General features: G+C 37.4%; 1 protein-coding gene across 1 annotated transcript in view; it reads right to left on the reverse strand.

Annotated features, from left to right (window-relative positions):
* CHD9 (chromodomain helicase DNA binding protein 9) overlaps positions 1-21,916 on the reverse strand; it is a 242,106-nt gene that overhangs the window by 25,320 nt on the left and 194,870 nt on the right. The window contains 11 exon segments of the mRNA XM_021094174.1: positions 1,641-1,843; positions 4,684-4,903; positions 5,989-6,031; positions 11,199-11,256; positions 12,049-12,166; positions 12,672-12,775; positions 17,903-17,992; positions 18,661-18,820; positions 20,905-20,916; positions 20,919-21,103; positions 21,549-21,745. Coding sequence (XP_020949833.1) covers positions 1,641-1,843; positions 4,684-4,903; positions 5,989-6,031; positions 11,199-11,256; positions 12,049-12,166; positions 12,672-12,775; positions 17,903-17,992; positions 18,661-18,820; positions 20,905-20,916; positions 20,919-21,103; positions 21,549-21,745 — 1,390 coding nt within the window.

The following is a 21,916-nucleotide window of genomic DNA, read 5'->3' on the forward strand; positions in this document are numbered from 1 at the left end:
TAGCCTGGGAACCTCCATATGCCGCAGGAGCGGCCCAAGAAATGGCAAAAAGACAAAAAAAAAAAAAAAAAAAAAAAAATTGTGGCAGATAAGATCTACTGATGGTTACTGAAATCACTGGGTAAAAGTCAGAGAAGAAACAGGATTTGTGTAGTCTCAAAGTATCGTCTCAAGATATCTGTTAACTACAGGGGAAAAGATAACAATTTTACACTGGAGAAATGCAGCATAAACTACTGAAACCAAACAATCACCGAACAATCAAAGGGCCACATCACCAGTAATACGACATACTGACATCATGAACCCCGCGATACTATGTTTCTGAGAAGGACACATCATTTCTGAAGTACTCTTGCCAAAAAGGCATAACCTCAATCTAATCATGTGAAAACACAAGACAAATTCAAATTAAGGAGTTAATGGCAAAACTGACCAAAGGCATTGAAGTCATTAAAGATACCTCCCCCCACTCCCTGGAGGAACTGTTACAGACTGCAGAAGGCTAAAAAGAAATAATAATCAAATACAATGTGGGGGGGCCTGGAACGACAAAGGACATCAATGGGAAACCTGGTAAGATTTGAATAGCTATTCAGTTTAGTTAGTGGTGTTGTACTAATGGTAATTTCCTGAGCTGATAATTATACTATAATTAGTCATATAAGATTTTAACATTAGGGGAGGAAGAGTGAGGGATGGATTGAAACTCCCTGCATGGGCTTCAAAAATAATGAAATTCAACCCAGGACAGTTCCTTAGCTGAGCATTAGCAGCTCTGATTAGTTGTTTCTGCTTTGTTTTGTTTGGGTGTTTCTCTCCCCCCCCCCCACCCGGCCACTAAAACACTTTAAAATGTCTTTTGAGTGGAAGCCTCATTCCTTGCAAAAATATTTGTAAAAATAGGTCCTCTAGGGAGTTCTCTGGTGGCCTGGTGGTTAAAGATCTGATGTTGTCACTGTTGTGGCTCAGATTTGATCCCTGGCCAGGGAATTTCCACATGCTGGGGGCATGGCCAAAAAAACAATAAATAACTAAAGAAGCCCTGTAGCACAGTTCCTATAAGATGGACTAAAAACATAAGTTAGTTCTGCTTACCGAAAGCTATCCTTTATCTTCCACCTCCCACAACCATAAGTCTAATTCTATTTTTTTTTTTCTTTTTTGTTTTTCAGGGTTGCACCTTCAGCCTATGGAAACTCCCAGGCTAGGGATCCAATTGGAGCTACAGCTGCCAGCCTATGCCACAGCTACGCTGGATCCAAGCCGTGTCTGCAACCTACACCACAGCTCACTGCAACACTGGATCCTTAACCCACTGGGCAAGGCCAGGGATCAAACCCACAACCTCATGGTCCCTAGTCAGATTCGTTTACATTGCGCCATGACGGGAACTCCATAAGTCTAATTCTAAATAAAAACATACTACTTTCTCAAAATTCAATGTGAACCTTTCTTCTCTTAAGATCATATTTCAACAGTAGAATTAAAAACTAGGGGATCTTTAAGCAGAGTTTATTTACAATTCAGAAAAATGGTGATATACTGAATAAATATTGAAATAGAGTTAGACATTTCTAAATTTCACTAATTTTGCTTCTTTGACTGAAACAAGGAAAACAAAGAAATTTTATACATACCTTCTTTGGAAGGAAGACGACAAACCCTCCGACACATAGACATGAATGCATACAAATATTTCTCCAAACTATCATCAGTTTTCTTATGTAGCCTAGCCATAGCTCTAAATTTTGTCCAATCAAATTGGCCTCTGTCAGGATCAAATACCACTCCAAATGTAGATACAACTCTATAAAAGTCAGCTTCTTCTCTTCTCGTCCATCTATTTTGAATCAGATTAAAGAAAAAGCCACATTTGTCACAGAAATAAATATTTATTAATGCTGAATATAATGACTGTAAAATTTTAAAACTTTTCAAGTACTTAACACTTGAAAGGCATCACAGAGTAAGTGGTATTTAAAATGGAACAAGGTTAAGATAAGGGAGGGAACTAGAAACACAGCAGAGAATATGCAAAGTAGGAAGTAACCTACATTTTAGGAGGATGATGACTATTCCAGATTGAAAAGGAGGTGGTTCATAATGGGGGCAGATTATAAAACGCTCTAAACGTCTGGCTACACATAGTCTCTATTCAGGAGTTCCCGTTGTGGCTCAGTGGTAACAAACCCAACTAGGATCCATGAAGATGGGGGTTTGATCCCCGGCCTTGCTCAGTGGGTTAAGGATCTGGGATTGCTTTGAGCTGTGATGTAGGTCGCAGATGTGGCTCGGATCCCACGTTGCTGTGGCTGTGGTGTAGGCCAGCAGCTACAGCTCTGATTTGACCCCTAGCCTGGGAACTTCCATATGTCATGGCTACGGCCCCTAAAAGCATTAAAAAAAAAAAAAAAAAGTCTCTATTCAGTTGAAAGCTTCTGTTGATACTTTAAGAGGGTAATCTCACACACCATAGCTAAAACACTATTTTTAGAATCTTTCCCCTGGTTAAAATATAAGCCTATGAAAAAGAACTTTGAAAAACATTAACAGGCCATTTTTATTAAAACATTAAGAAGATTAATGATGATGCAAAAATAGGGAAACTGATCAAGTGATATGAACTTTGTACCAGGGTGATAAAGGTAGAAATGGAAAAAAAAAGGATAAATTCCAAGATTACATAGGACCGGGGGAAAAAAAAAAAAGACACCTACTTCCAAAGAATTTACAGCTTAGGTAAGATATGGAAAAGAAAAGATGAATGTCAGTATCATATCTTTTATTATTTTGAAAATGAGTAGTTTTATTTAGATAAGTGCAGAGAACAGAAAGAATATTGAGCAACTCCGGTTGAGAAAAAAATCTAATTGAGGGGATAGGACAGGTGTTGAACTCCAGAGGAGTGGTAGGGCTAAGTGTGGACTAAAGAGCAGAAAGAAGCGTGAGAGGAACAACTTAAGTAAGGCACCGAGTCAAGACCAAGTGGGACATTCAGGCTGAGGGAACAGTAGTGAGTAAAACTAGAAACATGTGCTGAAGCCTAAACTAAAGAGACTCGAATTGAAGCTCAAGAAGTTAGACTCTATACCCTTCTATGAAATGAGGAGGCATTGCCTATCATGATCAGACTAGTATTTTAGGAGGATTATCCAGATCTGCCAGACTGAGAGAAAATGTACGTGGTAGATAAAAGATGGCCACTAATTCTTGACGTCTTCTCTTTGAAAGATTCCCTGTGATTTTTTTTTTTTTAAACAGTAGGTGGCAGAAATGACACTTTGTAACTGCTGAGGCTGAGCCTTAAGAAATCTGCAGCTTCTACCTTTGCCACTTGGAATGCTCCCAAGATCCCAGCAGGCAGTCAGCAACAACTGCCAGCCATGTGAGTGAGGCCACTCTGAACCTTCCCGCCATCCCTGCACTGCAGCCAAGACCATGGGAAGCAAAAGAACCTAGTCAACCCAAGGAATTGTGACAAACCAAAAACTGATGATTTATGTTATTGTTTTGGGGTGGGTTGTTATGCAACACTACTGAAAGTATATTTAGTAATATTTGAAGATTTCATTTAGGATAGCTAAAATCTTCAGTGTCAGGCTAACTGACAATGAATTGCTGCAAATGAAATAAAAGCACAATTTATCTTTTAGAAAATAGCCAAAGACCTAGGTTTGACGGGAAGCCAGGAGTTCCCATTGTGGTGCAGTGGAAACGAACCTGACTAGTATACATGAGGATGTGGGTTTGATCCCTGCTCTTGCTCAGTGGGTCAGGGATCTGGCATTGCCGTGAGCTGTGGTGTAGGTCACAAACATGACTCGGATCCTGAGTTGCTGTGGCTGTGGGGCAGGCTGGCTGCTGTAGCTCTGATTTGACTCCTAGCCTGGGAACGTCCATATGCTGCAGGTGCAGCCCTAAAAAGCAAAAAATAAAAATAAAGTTAGAAGAGAAAATAAATCTAAACAAAACAAAAACAGGGAAGCTAGGTTATTGCTAAACGTTCTTATTTTGGGGGAAGTTCCCAGGTCTAGGGATTGAACCCACACCAGAGCAGCAGCCCAAGCTGTTGCAGTGACAATAGCGGATTCTTACCCCTCTGTGCCACAAGAGAGCCCCTAAACTTTATTTTTTCCATGTATTTTATCCTTTCTAAGAAGTTAAGTTTCTAAGAAGCTTCTGGGATCAGAGAAGTTGGCCAGTCTTCCTAACAAGGGTCTCTTGCAGGAAGTTCCACTACTATTTGTTCACCTTTAACATCACTAGTTTTAAGCGTTCGTCCTCTGTAGAAAGTACAGATGAACGGCCCTTCCACATACCTTCTTATATCTCATTAATGTCATAATGTAAAATAAGATAGAATGGAATCTCTTTCATATAATTCGGATGTATGTTTCACTAATAATTTAATTCCTGAGTTTGTAGCTTCATTTCCCCCCAGACTTTGCTGTTTATAAACGTGCCAAAAGAATGGTTAAATATAAAAAAAACTAGTAACTATGAAATGCAGTAATCTGTATTAGTTTAACCATATTTACGCGAGTATATATTAATGTATAAGCATTTTGCTTTGACCGATTCTGTATGTTTTTCACAGAGGAAGATAATCATACTATAACAGACCTCAGAATGAACACTATTTAGATACTATATATTAAAAATTTAGTGCTATTGTCTTACCTCTGCTGTCTTTCTATTTTGGCTGCCATTTTAGGATTAAGAGTGGCTTCTTCATAAAGAGGCTGCATTACACTGGCAGGCACTGAGAAAGTAGGTTGTATCTGCTGGATTTGTCTATTTTTGTTAGTACGCTGATACGCAGTGATGAGACGCCTCAAACGTGTGGTTAAAGCTGACTGAGTAGGCCAATAAATTTTATCACCCTCCATCAGTTGACCATCTACATTTAAAGAAACTCATGTCAATGAAAAAAACCAACCAAACTAAAATCAAAACCAAAAAACTGAAGATACTGTCACGAAGCTCACAAAAATCAGTAAAATCTCTCTACTTAAATTTTTTTCTTTCAATCTGATTATGTGAAAACCAAAAACAAATCTTTTATCATAAAAAAGTTTTAACTATAGCTCTAAAAACATTATATCACACTTTAAGAACAAGCTCAAAGTAGGTCACAGTGGAATGAAGAACCACAATGCAGTATATTTAAAAAGAACTTCACTTGCACAGAAAACACGACTCTTGCATTTCCAGGTCTAATACATCTTACTGGCAGGCAAATACTCAGTGCCTTGAATAACGTAAATTCTTCTAATTGAAGCCTTCTGTATTAAATTTATCCCAATTTAATTAGAATGAAGAAAAGTCATTAGGGAGGAACATATATTTAAAAAAAATTCAGTATGACAATGCTGTAACTTTTAAGCTTTCACTCACCTAATAAAGTGCAAGATCTATTTCCAGGGTGTAATAGTAATAATCACATATATCAAAATCAAGTGGTAATCAATGCTAAGAAAAGCTACTCCTTTATTCCTAGTTGAACTACAGGAAGGTGAGTCACGCTAGGTGTCAGCTGGGAGTGAATATTCTCTAGGAAGAGTATGTTTCTATCCTGATATCAGATGGAAGCAGAAGTAAGACCCTGTACAAAAAAGCTTCATTAGAAACCAAGGGATAAAAGAATGGTTTCCAATGTGCATATGAACAAATAGGAGGTCAAAAGGAGTATTAAATTAATACTAATGATGTGTTTAATGGTGAAATCTCATATACTGTTGTAATAATCAAGCCACAAAATCATCAAAGCTTGTTCTACAAAAAATCAGTGAGTCATTGAATAAATTTTTACAACTAAGAATATTTTTATATTTCCAATAAACTAGTATCTTCTATAATGATTGCAAATGTCTTCAATAAATTTCACGTTCATTTGAAACATTATAGAAATATATTTATTGATCTCATGCTATCTTGCAAATGTAATTTACAATAATACTAAATAAAGAAAGAAATGCTATTTACCTCCATCTGCTATAACAAGATCTCCTGGTGAGGAAACATCATCCTTTTAAAAGAAGAAAGAAATTTGTCACAGGATAATTGGGTCAAGAATCGATCTTCTTTACAATAGAGTACCTTCTTTTCCAAAACGATTCTAAAAATTTTAATTTATTTAAACTAAAACAAAACAAAACCAAAAACAGTGTTCACCCATTTCTCCCACTTCCTCAACTCCTGCCTCTGGCAACCACAGTCTGTTCTCTTATCTGTCGACTTAGTTAAAAGATTTTTTTGTTTGTTTTTTAGATTCCACATACGTGAGAGAGAGAAAGAGGGCAATATCACAAAGCATTTCCTTTTCTCTGTCTTATTTCACTAAGCATAATCTTCTCACAAGGCCTATCCATGTTGTTGCAAATGCTAAGATTTCATTCTTTTTAAAGGCTGAATGACATTCCATTGTATGGGATACACACACACACACACACACACACACGAATATATAATATGTGTGTGTGAGTGTATCACAATCTCTTTAACCATTTACCATGAATGGACACTTAGGTTGTTTCCACATCTTGACTATTGTAAATAATGCTTCAAACAACATGTGAGGGGGGTACATATATCTTTTCACTCAATCTTAGCCAAAAGGCCGAGAAGCGATGCATATATCTTTTCGAATTATCATTTTCTTTGGATAAATACCCATAAATGTGAATATTGGATCATTTGGCAGTTCTCTAATTTTTTGAGGAACCTCCATACTATTTTCCATAGGGGCTGCACCAATTTACATGCTCATCAACAATGCACAAGGGTTCACTTTTCTCCACATCCTAACCAATACATGTTAATTCTAGTCTTTTCGATAACAGCCATTGGAACAGATGTGAGGTGATATTTCACTGCATTTTGATTGAAATTTTCCTGATGACTAATAATGTAGAAAATCTTTTCATGTACCTGTTGGCCATCTACATGTCTTCTCTTAAGAAGTGTCTCTATTCTCATCTTCTGCCCATATTTTAATCAGATATTTTTTTTGCTATTGAGCTGTATGAATTCTTTATGCATTTTGGTATTAGTTCTTTATCAGATACATGATCTGCAAATATTTTTTTCCTGTTCAGCAGGTTGTCTTTTTATTCTGTTGATGGTTTCCTTCGGCATGCAGAAGCTTTTCAGTGTGATGAAGTCCCACTTGTTTATTTTCGCTTTTGCTGCTTTTGCTTTTGGCGTCAGATTCAAAACATCATTGCCAACACATGTCAAGGAGCTTACCACCTATATTTTTTCTAGGAGTTCTGTGGTTTCAGGCCTTATGTTCAAGTCTTTAAACCATTTGAGTTGATTTTTGTGTATGCTATAAGATAGAGGTCTGGTTCCATTCTTTTGCATGTGGCTGTTCAATTTTCCCAACACCATTTATTAAAGAGACTCCTTCCTCACGGTATCTTCTTGGCTCCTTTGTAGTACCTGACCAAATGTGTGTGGGTTTAATTCCAGGCTCTCTATTCTGTTCCCTTGATCTAGGTATCTGTTCTTATACCAATACCATACTATAGGTATTACTGTTTTAATTACTATAGATGTGCAATATAGTTTGAAATAGGGAGTGTAAGGCCTCCACCTTTGTTCTCTTTTAAGATTACTTTGGTCTTTTATGGTTCCATACACATTTTAGGATTTGGAGGTTTTATTTCTGTGCAAAGTTCCATTGGAATTTTGAGAGACTGCACTGAATCTGTAGAATGCTATTGGTAGTATGGTCATTTTAACAATATTAATTTTTCCAATCGATGTGCATGGAATATTTTCCCATTTATTTGCGGCTTTTTTCATTAATGTCTTAGAGTTTTTAATATACAGGGTTTCACTTCTTTGGTTACGTTTATTTCTAGGTATTTTATTCTTTTTTAATGTAATTATAAGTGAAACTGTTTTCTTAATAGCTCTTAAATGTATAATTATTAATTTGGTAAAAATAAAAATTTTAGCTTTTTATCAATTCTTACCCTTTCACACTTGTTTACTGCCACTGACATTTCAGACCAGTCATTATTTACTAAAATTATTTCCTTTTCTATGATTAGTTTTAGGTCACTTTTTCACCATCCTTCCCCTAACTGTAAATACGCCTCAGGTTTTATTTACAACTTGTTTTTTGTTTGTTTACATATACAAACTCAGGTTATTTACTTCGTTCTCATATTTGGTTATTAGACAACCTGCAAATCTTTTCTTTTTCTACCTTGAACAGTTTGCTTGCACTGTATGTGTAGTTTTTATCAGTCAACAGAGCACCTTCAATTAGGTATCCCAACATTACTGTAAATGACACAGTCATAACTTTGGTGATTTTATTATAATGACTACTAGTTTCTACTGTTTTAGAAAAGCCCAGAGTTAGAATTATCATTATTCTTTTGTAGGTTTATCTTTTTTCACAGACTGTTTTCAAAAATCTTCTCTTAGTTTGGTGTATCTGTACATGCACCAGGATATTTCCTGGAGTAGATTTAGCTCCCTTTATCCTGCCAAGATTTACTTTACTTCTTAAATCTGAGGATTCATGTATTTCATCAAGTCCAGGAACATTCAGCTGGTAACTTCTAAAATAGGGCTCCTCCTGGAATTCCTGCTGTGGTGCAGGAGAAACGAATCCGAATGGCATCCATAAGGATGCGGGCTCAATCCCTGGCCTTGCTCAGTGGGTCGGCGATTTGGTGTTGCTGTGAGCTGTGGTATAGGTCACAGACAGACCTCAGATCTTTTGTGGCTGTGGTGTACGCTGGAAGCTGTAGCTTTGATTTGACCCCTGGCCTGGGAATTTCCATATGCTGCAAGTGTGGCACACACAAAAAAGGGGGGGGGGGCTCCTTCCTTAGGCTCTCTAGTCTTTCCTTCTGGAACACCTATTAGATATATGGCAAACATTATCATGCTATACTCTTTGTAGTAAAAAAAAATTTTTTTTAAATGTATTCTGTTATATTGGATTTTGAGTTGTTGCCTCTCAGTTCTTTTTTTTTTTTTTTTTTTTTTTTTTTTGTCTTTTTGTCTTTTTGGTTTTTTAGGGCTGCACCCACAGCATATGGAAGTTCCCAAGCTAGGGGTCCAACCAGAGCTGTAACTGCCAGCCTGTGCCACAGCCACAGCAACTCGGGATCAGAGCCGTGCCTGTGACCTATACCACAGCTCAGGGCAATGCAAGATCCTTATTAACCCACTGAGCGAGGCCAAGGATCAAACCTGAGTCCTCATGGATGCTAGTTGGGTTTGCTAACTGCTGAACCACAATGGGAACTCCAATGCCTCTCAGTTCTAAATTTATGGCCTCTCATACCTTTTGCCAACTCTAAGAAAACAGCAGATCTAGACTCTTATTTTCCTTAGCCAGTGTGATGTTAAGCTTTGTGAGCAGTGGAAGCCAGAGAAGGGGTTTTATTTCCAGGTGTCTGTGAACTCACCCACTGCTCATCTCCTATGGCACATGCCTCAATGTCTAACTCCTGCAGTTCAGGCAGTTTCATTAGCACCTCTCGGCTTGCAGCTTCCCCTGAGCAACACCCCCTGCCCCTATCCCGGGGGAGGGGGCGGGTTGTGGTGGAATGCATCTAGTGTGACACTGCCCAGGAAAAACCTCCTTAGCAACCCTAGAAGTTGCTCAAGTGTGGCAGTGTAGCAACTTTTCTACAAACCCTCCCCAAAAGGTCAGGATTTTAGCCCTGGTAAGGACAGGACCCTTCTTTGGGTGCCACATTTCAGCTTTAGGAGTAGTGGCTATTCTTATATTCTTTAGAGTTCTCTTTACTTCTTTCTAATCAACAATTTCATTATTTTAAAACCCTATTACAGTCAATAATTTTTTACATTAAATTTTCCCTGTTCAAATTTCTATGTGGTTTCTCTCCCCTGATTGGCTGAAACTGATTCATCAGGCTACATCATGCATAATTTCCTCTATTTTATAAATAATTTTTCTCATTAACTGTCTAATCTGCTACTCCAAAATAATGTTTAACTTATTTGTTGAGTTTTAAATTTCACTGACAATATTTTTCACTTCTAAAGTTACATATAATTCTTTTTCATATGCTCCTAGTCTTTTAAAACTCTATCTGGTGTTTCTCTTGTTCCTGCTTCTTTAATGTCTTTAATCTTTAAAAATACATTTATTTTCTATTTCAACAGATCTATTATCAGAAGTTCCTAGAGATCTAATCTTGTTCTTTGTTGTATTTGCTAACATTCACTCATGGTAAACTGTTCCTCATAAATTAAAAATGTTTTGGATTTTGACCTCATTTTATGGAAGGCTTTATCTTCAGGACTCAAGTGTAATCTGGAAGGAAGTTATTTCTTCTAACAGTTCTTTTGCTTTGTTTGTTTTTACCAGGTACCTCAAGGTTATTACCAGCTTGGGACCTCTTCTTATTGAGGATTCCTGGACCATGCAGATTCAGTAAAAGAAATCAAACTATAAACTCAAGAGAAGGCAGGCCTACAACTACGAATCCTCAAGGGAAACATTTTTCTCCCTACCCATGCTGAGATAAATTTCCTTGTTGTTTCTCTACGCATTTTGGCAGAAAGTACTACCTTTTAAGGGTTCTGACTTACTGGATTTCATTCTCAGTGCCACACACTGGCCTAAGCCTCATCTTTCTTCCTCATAAGGCATAAATATCCAGGTCCCTTGGCAACCAAGACCAGCAAACCCTCCCTGACAGTCACAGCAGGGTCTAGTCTTTACCATTCTCTCACAGTTAACTATAGAAATGCCTCACCTCTTCTTTTTGACCTATAAATAGAACATTTAGAACTATGCTTTAGCAGCTCGGAATTCTTCTAGGCTCCGTTTTCTATTTCAAACTGCTTTATGGAGGTGGTTTCTATCTGTTCCCATGTACTTTTAGCATCCAGCTCTCACTCTGCTTTGGGATTTTGTCCCTGACCACTGTTGCCTTGGTTCCTAGTGGTGTAGCATGGTGGCAACCCCCATTTCATGCAGATGTCCAAACTAGCCTCCAGCTTGTCGAGAAGGTGAGATCAAGCAAATGCTGTCATGTCGGTCAACCCAAGTTGGCCACTAATTTAGCTCATTTGAGGAATTATCCATAATGAAAACATATAAAGGAAAGACATATACCCCCATTCCAAAAAGCAAACAAAAGGAAACATGGGTAACTAGACTCGAGGGTTTAAAACTATGATCCAAAGCATACCTCTATGTCATCTTTAAAGATCGCTGGGGCAGGTCTGTATTCTGGATCTTCCACATCCCTGTTAAATACCAATAAACGCTATGATTATTGTACTGATCTTAAAATTCCTCTTGGCAGGACAAACAGATAGAGTATTGTTGGAAGGACTTTTTAGTGTATTTTAAAGGGAGGTCAGACTTAAGTCTCTGTTCTTTAGCCAAAGGAGCCCAAACCTATGGGCATGAAGGCTATTACATTGCAAGTCAGAGAAAACTAGTTCTAACTTACTCTTACTCCTAAGTTCACTCATAATATGGTACTATTAACCTCAACGTGAACTCTTACTTTTCTCTTTTGGTAAGCAAAGAAAGATATTCATAAAAGCCTTATAATAGGTATAATGAACATTATATTTCTCTTCAACCATAATATGCTTAGCTTTCTTTCTTCTTCCCTTTTATGCCCCTAAAATTTTATGGTCTTAACTGCCATGACCATTAAAAATGTAAAAATGGGGAGTTTCTTTGTGTCTCAGTGGGTTAAGAATTCAGTGTTGTCAATGCAGTAGCTCTGGTTACTACAGTAGTGTGGGTTCGATCTTTGGCTCAGGAACTTCCAGATGCCGTGGGTCTGGACAAAATATACATATATAATAATGTGAATAACATCAAAAAGAATGGGTGTGTGGAAAACCCAGTCTCTCCCTTTATCACACTCTGTTGGACAAATGAATTAGAGTGTCATTGGCTCTTTTGGATTGTAAACTCCAATTCTTTTGCTACTACATTATTGAAAGAAAAACATACTGACATAGGATATGTTGATGTTGATAGAGATATAGCAAGAATTCATGACTCTGAAATGCACGTACCCATCCATATAATCATTAGCTCTCTGTTCTGCAGCAACTGCTTTCTCATCAGGTTTCCCCACTCTTTCCAAGAAGCACAATGCTGGGTCTGCTCGGATAGTGTTATATTTTTCATAACCTGAAGGGATCACCAATTATGAAAGTCAAAAGGATAGAAAGAATTAAAATGTACAAATATAAGCAGTCCTCGTATTTGTGATGGATGATATTCCTAGACTAAAGGGACCATGTATTAAAGTGACATAGGTTACACACCTGTTTTCCAGAAATTATTACAAATATCACATGGTCAGACAATATGTGTATTTAAAAATCTAGATTAAATTTACCAGTTAAAATGAAAAAAAGGAAAAAGTGATCACACCAGCATATCTTATATAAAAACCCTTCCCAAGAGAGGACATTAATATGAGACTTGGGTCCAGGAGGGGCAGGTCACATATGCCACCCATTCATGAGGAAATTTAGTGACTGAAACAGTTTGAGAGTGTATGCCTCATATATAATGTATATAACAATACAGGTGTCATTGGAATAAAGCTATAAGTGGAAATCAATACATTGAAAAGGAGCTGAATTGTATTATATGTAGAAAGACTCTACCTACCTTACTTCTCACTTACCATGTTTAAAAACTCCAATAAGGAGTGACTTATCGGCATCAAAATCCCACCATTCAGCAGGAACTTCTGAGTGGTCTGGTTCTGGGACCCAAACATCAATGTCACTTAAAAAATAGAAAATTATGATATGATTTTATGAGTTACTATAAATAAATCCAAGAGAAGGCAAAATTTTACATAGCTTCTAAAAAGTCTTCTGGTATTCAAGAAAAATAGGATAACATTTTATTTCATTTAAAAAAAATTTTCCACAATTACCACCAATTATAATTACAAAATTGCACAGTAACAACGAAAACCATAAAATGAATTACTATTGTTATTATTATTTATTTTACAGCCACACCTCCAGCAAATGGAAGTTCCTGGACTAGGGGTCATATTGGACCTTTAGTTTCTGACCTACAACACAGCCACAGCAATGCCGGAGCCAAGCCACATCTGTGACCTACACCACGGTTGGTGGCAATGCTGGATCTTAACCCACTAGAGAGAGGCCAGAGATCGAACCTGCCTCCTACCAGAGACAAGGTCAGGTTCTTAGCCCGCTGAGCCACAACAGGAACTCATAAGAATTTTTTTTTTTTGTCTTTTTGCTATTTCTTTGGGCCGCTCCTGCAGCATATGGAGATTCCCAAGCTAGGGGTCGAATAGGAGCTGTAGCCACCGGCCTATGCCAGAGATTCTTAAGCACAACAGGAGAGCTAAGATGCAAAAGGTTTACTTTACTCTTAAGGAATGATACAGTCTTCACTGATTTCCTTCAGATATAGACAAAAGGTTCTATCAGAAATTTGTCTCATGTCAGCAAACAACTTGGCATGAATCATCTGGTTCAAATATTTCGTTTTGTGTACGAGGAGACCAAGGCCCTAAAAAAGTAAATGAACTACTCCAGGCTATAAAACAAGTCATGTCTCGTTTAGACCCCCATTGCTAGGAAAATCACACTGAAAATTAAGCATTGCTCACAGGTAAAGGAAAATGCAAGTTTCTGACTTGTAATTTGATGAAAATGCTCCACGTGCTATTTTTTGCTGTATATAATACCATGACACAAAATGATAATGTAATAAGGTATTAAAAATTAGAATGCTAAATCCATGATGCTTTGGTAATTTGGCTGCTTTCATTAGTATAAAAGAACATAGCACTTATAATTTTATACACACAATTTTCTTTTACTTTGCTTCTCACTTGAAATTCTTGTTTTCCCAGAAACATTCTGCAAGTAACACATATAACACCTCTAACAAGGAAAAGATGTCATGTACAGAAGGACTGAAATGTTCATTTCTTTACCAGTGATTCAAGCCATTGTCTCCTTTAGTTTAGCATAGAGCTAATAATGTTTGATAAGGATTAAAAAATAGGGATCATTAATTTTTATATAAATTCATATCATTCTTATATTGTATTCAACAGTCAAAGGAGAGGTAGAGATTCGATTGGGTAAATTACCTCAGGGAATCAAATATTCTACCTGAGAATTTCCCCATATCGTTCATGAATTATGGATTTTCAAAGACTCGGAGATTTAATTTTAAAAATTATATACATTACATCAAATGAAATTTCACTCCTTCACCTTGACACCATAAATTTCATAAATTAATTAACAAAGGCCTACAGATGTGAAGAAATGGGGAGTTTCCTACTTACAACTAATTTGTGTGGCAAAAGTTCATTTGTAAGTTGGTTGTCTTTGGGAATGCAAAATAAATTTTCATACAGATATAAACTGATAAATGGTCCTAGGCTAGTCCACAAACCCAGTACCTGCCCACTAATATAGTTACAATAAAAGACATCACAACAAAAATAGACTTAGATGTTTTATAAGTAAAATATAAAAAAATGGAAAAAAATTTATTTTTCATAATGTTCTGTCAGGAGACAAAAAGAAAATTTTCAGTACTTTAATTGTACACTTCACTATATTTTTAAAACAGAAGAGTCATAATCATATTTTTGCTTAGTGCAGCAAAAGAAAAGAGGAAGAGTGATTTTCCTGTGATATGGCAAAAGTTAAAAAATATATAAGGAAAAATATAGTTAAAAGATATTTATTTTTGACTGCATTCCTGGCTAGCACTAAACAAAGGAGAAACAGAGAAAGATAAAGGAAAGAGGAAAGAACACTAGAGATGGGCTCCCCAAGGAAGGGAAATAAAGAGGGTCAGATACTGTACTTCTGTTTTCCACCATCAGGTGGCACTCTAAGCACAAACCATAGCGACATCTGAGGTGGAAGGCTTTCTGGCTCCTAGAGAGTAAAAGGCTCAGTACATACCGCTTGGTTTAAATGTAAGCCCCATACTCAGTTAAGTGTCTGTTGACTGCTAAGGAAAAGGAAAGGAATACAATAAGGCGCAAATTTCTGTTGGTGATTTCTGTTTTTAGAGATTCAATTTATGTGTTATCTCTTACTTAAAGTCTTCTTTAAATTCCCCAGGCTGGATGACCCATTCAAAACAGATTTAAAATTATTCAGTAATTGCTAATAATGGCAATAGTAAGACAGACATACCCGTGCCCTTCTAAAGAGGCACTGGCAGTACTGTGTGATGAGTGCTGTGACAGGGTACTCTGAGTCTAACCCAGACTTGAGAGGACAGGGAGGCTGAGTTGATGTCAGCTAAGCAGTAAGAGAGGGAGAATGGTGGACATGGGGAAACACAATGTTCCAGCAAGAATGCAAAGGCCTAGAGACATTAAAGAAATGCACATCTTAAGTTTAGAAGAGAGATGTGGGCCAGAGACAGATGTGGAAATCATCAGTACAGAAATAAAAATCGACACTGCAGAAGTGAGAACACCCAAGAAGAGTTAAGTGACAAGAAATGAGGGCCTATGTGGAGACACTTAGGAGACAAGTACAAGAGAAGCCTGAAAATGAAAGGCAGCAAGCAGAAAGTGAAAAGGAAGATCTACAGGAGAATGGTGTTACAGCAGCATTCTAAGAAGAAGGAAGTAGTCAAGAAAGGTAAATAAGACAAACATGATATATCCATCAAATTTAGCAGGAAGGATGTGAGTGAAGAACTTCTTAAAGTAGGTGGTGGAGTGAGGGGGAAGGTGGGTAAAAGCTGGATGGCAGTGGAATGTATAGTGCATGTGAGAGGAGAAAAAGGAGATAGCAAAGACAGTTCTTTAAAAGTCTGGCTGTGGGGAGTTCCCGTCGTGGCGCAGTGGTTAATGAATCCGACTAGGAACCATGAGGTTGCGGGTTCGGTCCCTGCCCTTGCTCAGTGGGTTAACAATCCGGCATTGCCGTGAGCTGTGGTGTAGGTTGCAGACGAGGCTCGGATCCCGCGTTGTTGTGGCTCTGGCATAGGCCGGTGGCTACAGCTCCGATTCAACCCCTAGCCTGGGAACCTCCATATGCCGCGGGAGCGGCCCAAGAAATAGCAACAACAACAACAACAACAACAACAAAAAAAGACAAAAAAAAAAAAAAAAAAAAAAAAAAAAGTCTGGCTGTGAAATCAAGGACAATAATAACATGGTAGGTCCAAAAGTGGTGTGTGTGTGTGTGTGTGTGTGTGTGTGTGTGTGTGTGTGTGTGTGTTGAGGGAGATGTAAACATGTTAAAATCCAAATGAGAAGCCAGAGAGGAACAGGTTAATAAAAGAGGATAATCCCCAGATCACAGTTCCTGGGAAATCACAGGGGGATCAAATGCAGTCAGACCAAGGAAAAAGAACCAATTAGTCAACAAATACTACTCTGTGGTGTTACGACGTCTCAGATTCTAGGGGTTAGGAACACAGTATTCAATAAAACAGCACACGTCACCTTCGATCAGCTTAAATTGTAATGAGAGGAGAAAGACAATTTAAAAATAAATATAATTTTCAAAACTCACAAGGCATCATTAATGAGATAAAATACGGCTAAATAATAGTGAATGACTGGTGGGCTGCTTTAGCCAGGTGGCAGAGAAGGCCTATCTGAGGATGGAACGTAAGGCGAGATCCGTGAGATCTGAAGGGACAGTTCTGTGAAAGATCTGGGGGAAGAGCACAGAATGAGCCTGACCTGCTGGAGAAGCAGAAACGCCATGTAACTGGAGCATTGCGGGTGAGGGGCAAAGTGGAGGAAGAGGTCACAGGGCTATGCAGGACTGGACTTTATTCTAAGAGAAATGAATGAGGTGAGTCATTCAGCAGGGTTTGCTTGATTTTCTCTGGCAATGTTCGACTGCTTAAGCATAGGCAAGAAGTAAGGGGATATGTGAGTTTACAACAAATGGGGGTTGTGTCAGTATGTAAACACATGGAAAAGCAGGCAAAGAATTTTAGTGAGTTCAGGGCTAGTCTACAGAATGCAGGTTTATAATGAGGAAAGTGGGGCATGAAAGTGGTGATGGATGGTGAGTACATGGCAAGACCGGAGACACTGTGATAAAGGTAGAGAATCAGAGTGAAAGGCACCCAAGTTAAGTTGAGGAAGTAAGTGATGGTCAAAATCCAGATTGAAGAGATAATGCTGTTATTGGTGATGTAAAGATTAAGTATACGAATGTGTGGCTGTGGTGGAGAGAAAAAAAAGATAACTGAAGATAACAAAGAACTGAAACACCAGGGTGTTAGACAGATCACATGTGGACGGTCAGTCACTATACACATAAAACCTTTTACACTGCGGTAAGAGGGAGGAAGGTTAAGTTTTAGATTTGTTAATAGGAAGCTGATGTTATTATTCTTACTATTCTTATTACGTTGTCATTTTTTGGTCTTTTTTTTAGGGTCACATCCTAAGTATTTAGATGTTTCCAGGCTAGGGGTCAAATTGGAGCTGAAGCTGCTGGCCTACACCACAGGCACAGCAGTGCCAGATTGGAACCGTGTCTTCAGTTCACAGCAAATCTGGATCCTTAACCCACTGAGCGAGGCCAGGGATAGAACCCGCATCCTCACAGATACTACTTGGCTTCTTAACCTGCTAAGCCATGATGGGAATGCCGTATGTTATCACTTTTAATTATAGGGCCAAAGGTGATTAACAGAGGAAAGGCAATCAATTGGCAAGGGTTACACTAAGTTTGGTATATTTTTCTTCCTATGAATTTCACTGCATAAGAAACCACTTAATATGTAAGTTTGGTATATTTTTCTTCCTATGAATTTCACTGAATAAGAAACCACTTAATATATAATTTTCTGATCATTTAGCTTTAACCTCATTATATTGCTGAAAAATAAATATAAACATGTTATTTAATTTACCTTGCATCAACTCCATCAAATACTTTCTGACACTCACTTCCAATGACTTCTTGCTTTAGATAATACAGCATTCTTACACGAAGCAAAACTCTGAATATGAGGGGGAAGAAAAATCATTAAACTCATCCATGAGACTAAAATTAGGAAAGACATTTTTTTGTTTGTTTGTTTGTTTGTTTGCCTCTTCTAGGGCCGCTCCTGTGCATATGGAAGTTCCCAGGCTAGGGGTTCAATTGGACCTGTAGCCGCCGGCCTACGCCACAGCCACAGCAACGCAGGATCCAAGCCGTGTCTGCGACCTGCACCACAGCTCATAGCAACCTGGATCCTTAACTCACTGAGCAAGGCCAGGGATGGAACCCGCAACCTCGTGGTTCCTAGTCAGATTCATTAACCACTGAGCCATGATGGGAACTCCAGGAAAGAAACTGTATACAGAATTTTCATAATGAAATAATTACTTTGGACTAAACAGATCTCATATATAGAATGGGTTTCTCTAAAATCTTCACAAATATCATTATTTAATATCCAAGTATAATATAAGATCATTTGGAGGTCAGTTTTATTTCTCTCTGTTGATGAAAACAGTGGCACAAGAGCTACCATGATTTGCTGAAGGATATCCTGTAAGATTAAGATTAGGACTGCTCCTAGACCACACTGCCTCTGTACTCAAAATCGGCATGCTTTAAGGTTGTTAATAAATTCAGAAAAGAACTTTTAATGAGTTGTGTTAAAAATACCCTAGTACCTACTTATTGCAGTGGTGTTTTATATGCTTTTTGTAGCCTTCATCTTGAAGGAGCTGCTCAGGATTGTATTTTCGAAGCCATTCTGCTTTTTGTATATCAAATGAGCTTGTCTGAGTCTTTACTTTCTTCCCTTTTCGACCTCTGGGTACAGGGGCTGACAGACCTATTAAAAGGAGAAGGACACGTGAAATCAGGGATAATTTGTATAAATATCTTCAATTTGAAATGTTTTTTCAATATAAGAAATTCCTGGAGACTTTCAGAAACCTGTGCAGGCTATGCAGAGATCTTTAAAATACTAATGGTAACAATATTAACCCAGTCACAAGATAAATCAACATAACTATACATGTATTAACACAATTTCCCTGAAACACCCAACAATTCCATATCTCTAATTAATCATTCTGATTACCTTTGTGTTCCAATACACTTTTTCCCAAGTTTAAAAACCAAAAGATCAAACCTTTCCCTTTGCTTTACTTTTTGCTTCCTTAGCTACAAAAACCTAAGTTGTGATCTTTTGATTTTCTAAGCTGATTGCTACTAATAACATGGATTAGGTTTTGTGGGTTCCTGTTTAAGAGAGCTAAATTCATTTTATTTCTTTGATATTTTTGTTGTGAAGTATGTCAAAAATAAGAAATGTATTCCCACTCTCTCTCTTTTTTTTTAAGGGCCACACCTGCAGCATATGGAGGTTGAAATTAGGGGTCAAATTAGAGCTACAGCCTCTGGCCTACACCACTGCCAGAGCTTTAACCCATTGAGTAAGGCCAGGGATCAAACCTGCGACCTCATGGATACTAGTCAGATTCATTTCCACTGAGCCACAACGGGAACTCCAGTATTCCCACTCTTAATCTTAACATATTCAATATTTGGTCAATTTTTTTTAATTAAAGGAAATAATACAACAATTAAACTCCATTTCACACCTTCCTTCCCAGAGATACTCACTACCCTGAATTTGATTTTTACTTCACACGTTTATACTTGTGTTGGAGAAATATTTAGTATTTCAGTTTTTAGGCATTATATTATACCTATAATTCTGCAATTTATTATTCTTGATTTTTTTTCTGAGATGTACAAATGCTGATTCATGGAAGCTCTAATTAATTCATTTTAGCTGCTATGTAAAAATCTAGTCTATATCATCTCTTGCTTATTCATCTTTAGTGATATGTGAGTTGTTTCACTTACAATTTCTCACAATTATGAATAACGCAGTTGTCATTCTTCCTTTCAAGTCTCACCTTGTGTATCTTCTCCCTTCACCATATTCTACCAGCTAGGAGTTTCAACACAATGATAAACAGAAGCATTATGTAGATTTGTCCTATTTTTCCTTAAGATTTTGGTGGTTTTGCCTTTATATTTTGAGACTATTTTGTTCAGCACATACAAGCTCATATTTGTTATATCTTCTTTTATGGATTGGTCTTTTTTATTAGTAAGTAGTGTCCTTTTTAAAATCCCAATTAACAGCTCCATTTTAAATTGCATTTTGTTCTGTTAACAACGTTCAGTCTTCTAGTCCTCCTCACCCTTGTTGGTGTGGAAACTAAACAGTACTTTTTTTTTTTTTTTTTTTTTTTTTTTTGTCTTTTTGCTATTTTTTGGGGCCACTCCCATGGCATATGGAGGTTGTCCAAACGGAGCTGTAGCCACCAGCCTAAGCCAGAGCCACAGCAACTTGGGATCCGAGCCTCGTCTGCAACCTACACCACAGCTCACGGCAACGCCAGATCGTTAACCCACTGAGCAAGAGCAGGGATCGAATCCGCAACCTCATGGTTCCTAGTCGGATTCGTTAACCACTGCGCCACGACGGGAACTCCTAAACAGTACATATTTTAAAGCATACACATTGATGGAGTTCCCGTTGTGGCTCAGTGGTTAACGAACCCGACTAGCATCCATGAAAACATAGGTTTGATGAAAAAAGAATGTTCTCTTAGCAAGGTTATGGAGAAAAAACTATGTGCACACATCTCTGAGAGGACTGAAAATTGGAACAGCCACATTTGACAGCAAATTAAAATACTTACAAAAATTTTAAATGCATATCACTATTTTCCAAATTTTAATATACACACAAATTGCTGAGGAACTTGTTAAAATGTAGACTGATTCAGTAAGTCTGTGGCCTATAATCCAGCACTTCCAAGAAGCTCCTTGGAGATTCTGATGCTGTTAATACACAGACCACATTTTTAAGTGCTAATAAAAGAATGTTCTTACCTAGGTGATTTGTAGTTCTCGGGTCTGCCCATCTTCAGTGGGAGTAATAAGATCCCATATAAAACCTTTAATTTTCTCATCTCCTCGGTAGTGAACAAGGCAATATGCTAAGAGGGCTCGGCAAATTATTTCTACATCATGCTCATTTAGCTGCCTTTTAAAACGGCCATGAGATAGAATCTCTCTCCATCGGCCCCATCTAGTTAAAAAAAGATATATTTACATTAATATTGGGTGAAATTCTAGAGAAAAACATAACTCATGGATAAAAATTTCAAAAAAACCCCATATTTTGTCATGAATAGCATGGAACTAATAAAGTTTTTTCTATGAATAAAATGCAGAGCTATAATACAGTAATTTCTAGTATATTTTATTCAATAATGGATAACATTACCATTTTATTACTGAATACGCAAATCTGAGAAAAAGGCATTTGACATTAGCCATACATTTATAATTTAAAAATTTAAGGATATCTCATCATTCTGCTGTTAAACATATTAAATATATAAATGCAGGGAACTTTAAAAATAGATTTTATTGATGTTAACAAAATATAAGTAAACTAGCTAGACTATAGTATATGTTTTCTGTAAATTTACATATGAGACTACAAAGAGTAAACATTAAAAATATTTTACCCATAAACGAGCAGATTTTTCTCTACTCTAAAGCATTCAGTTCTTCCATAGCCATTTGAACGCTCACAAGGTCTCCGGAGTTTGGGCTTTTCTTCTCCTTCACTTTCAGGTTCAGATAATTCAGCTAATTCATCTTTTGTCGCACTAAAGGGTCTTGTTTGCTTCCTGATTCTTGGAGTGTCAATAACCAAGCTGTTCTGTAAAATTTAACAGCTATTATTTGAAGGTCCGTTTCCTATTTTGCTTTTAACAGTATTCAACCTTTTTACTTTTCAAATTGTACAAATAATAAAATAACTATATAAAGCCCCAAAAAAGAAACCACTAACAATTCCACTGACCAACCAAATCGACTTAAAAATTTTTAT

Source organism: Sus scrofa, chromosome 6, assembly GCF_000003025.6.
Source record: "Sus scrofa isolate TJ Tabasco breed Duroc chromosome 6, Sscrofa11.1, whole genome shotgun sequence".
NCBI classification, from domain to species: Eukaryota; Metazoa; Chordata; class Mammalia; order Artiodactyla; family Suidae; genus Sus; species Sus scrofa.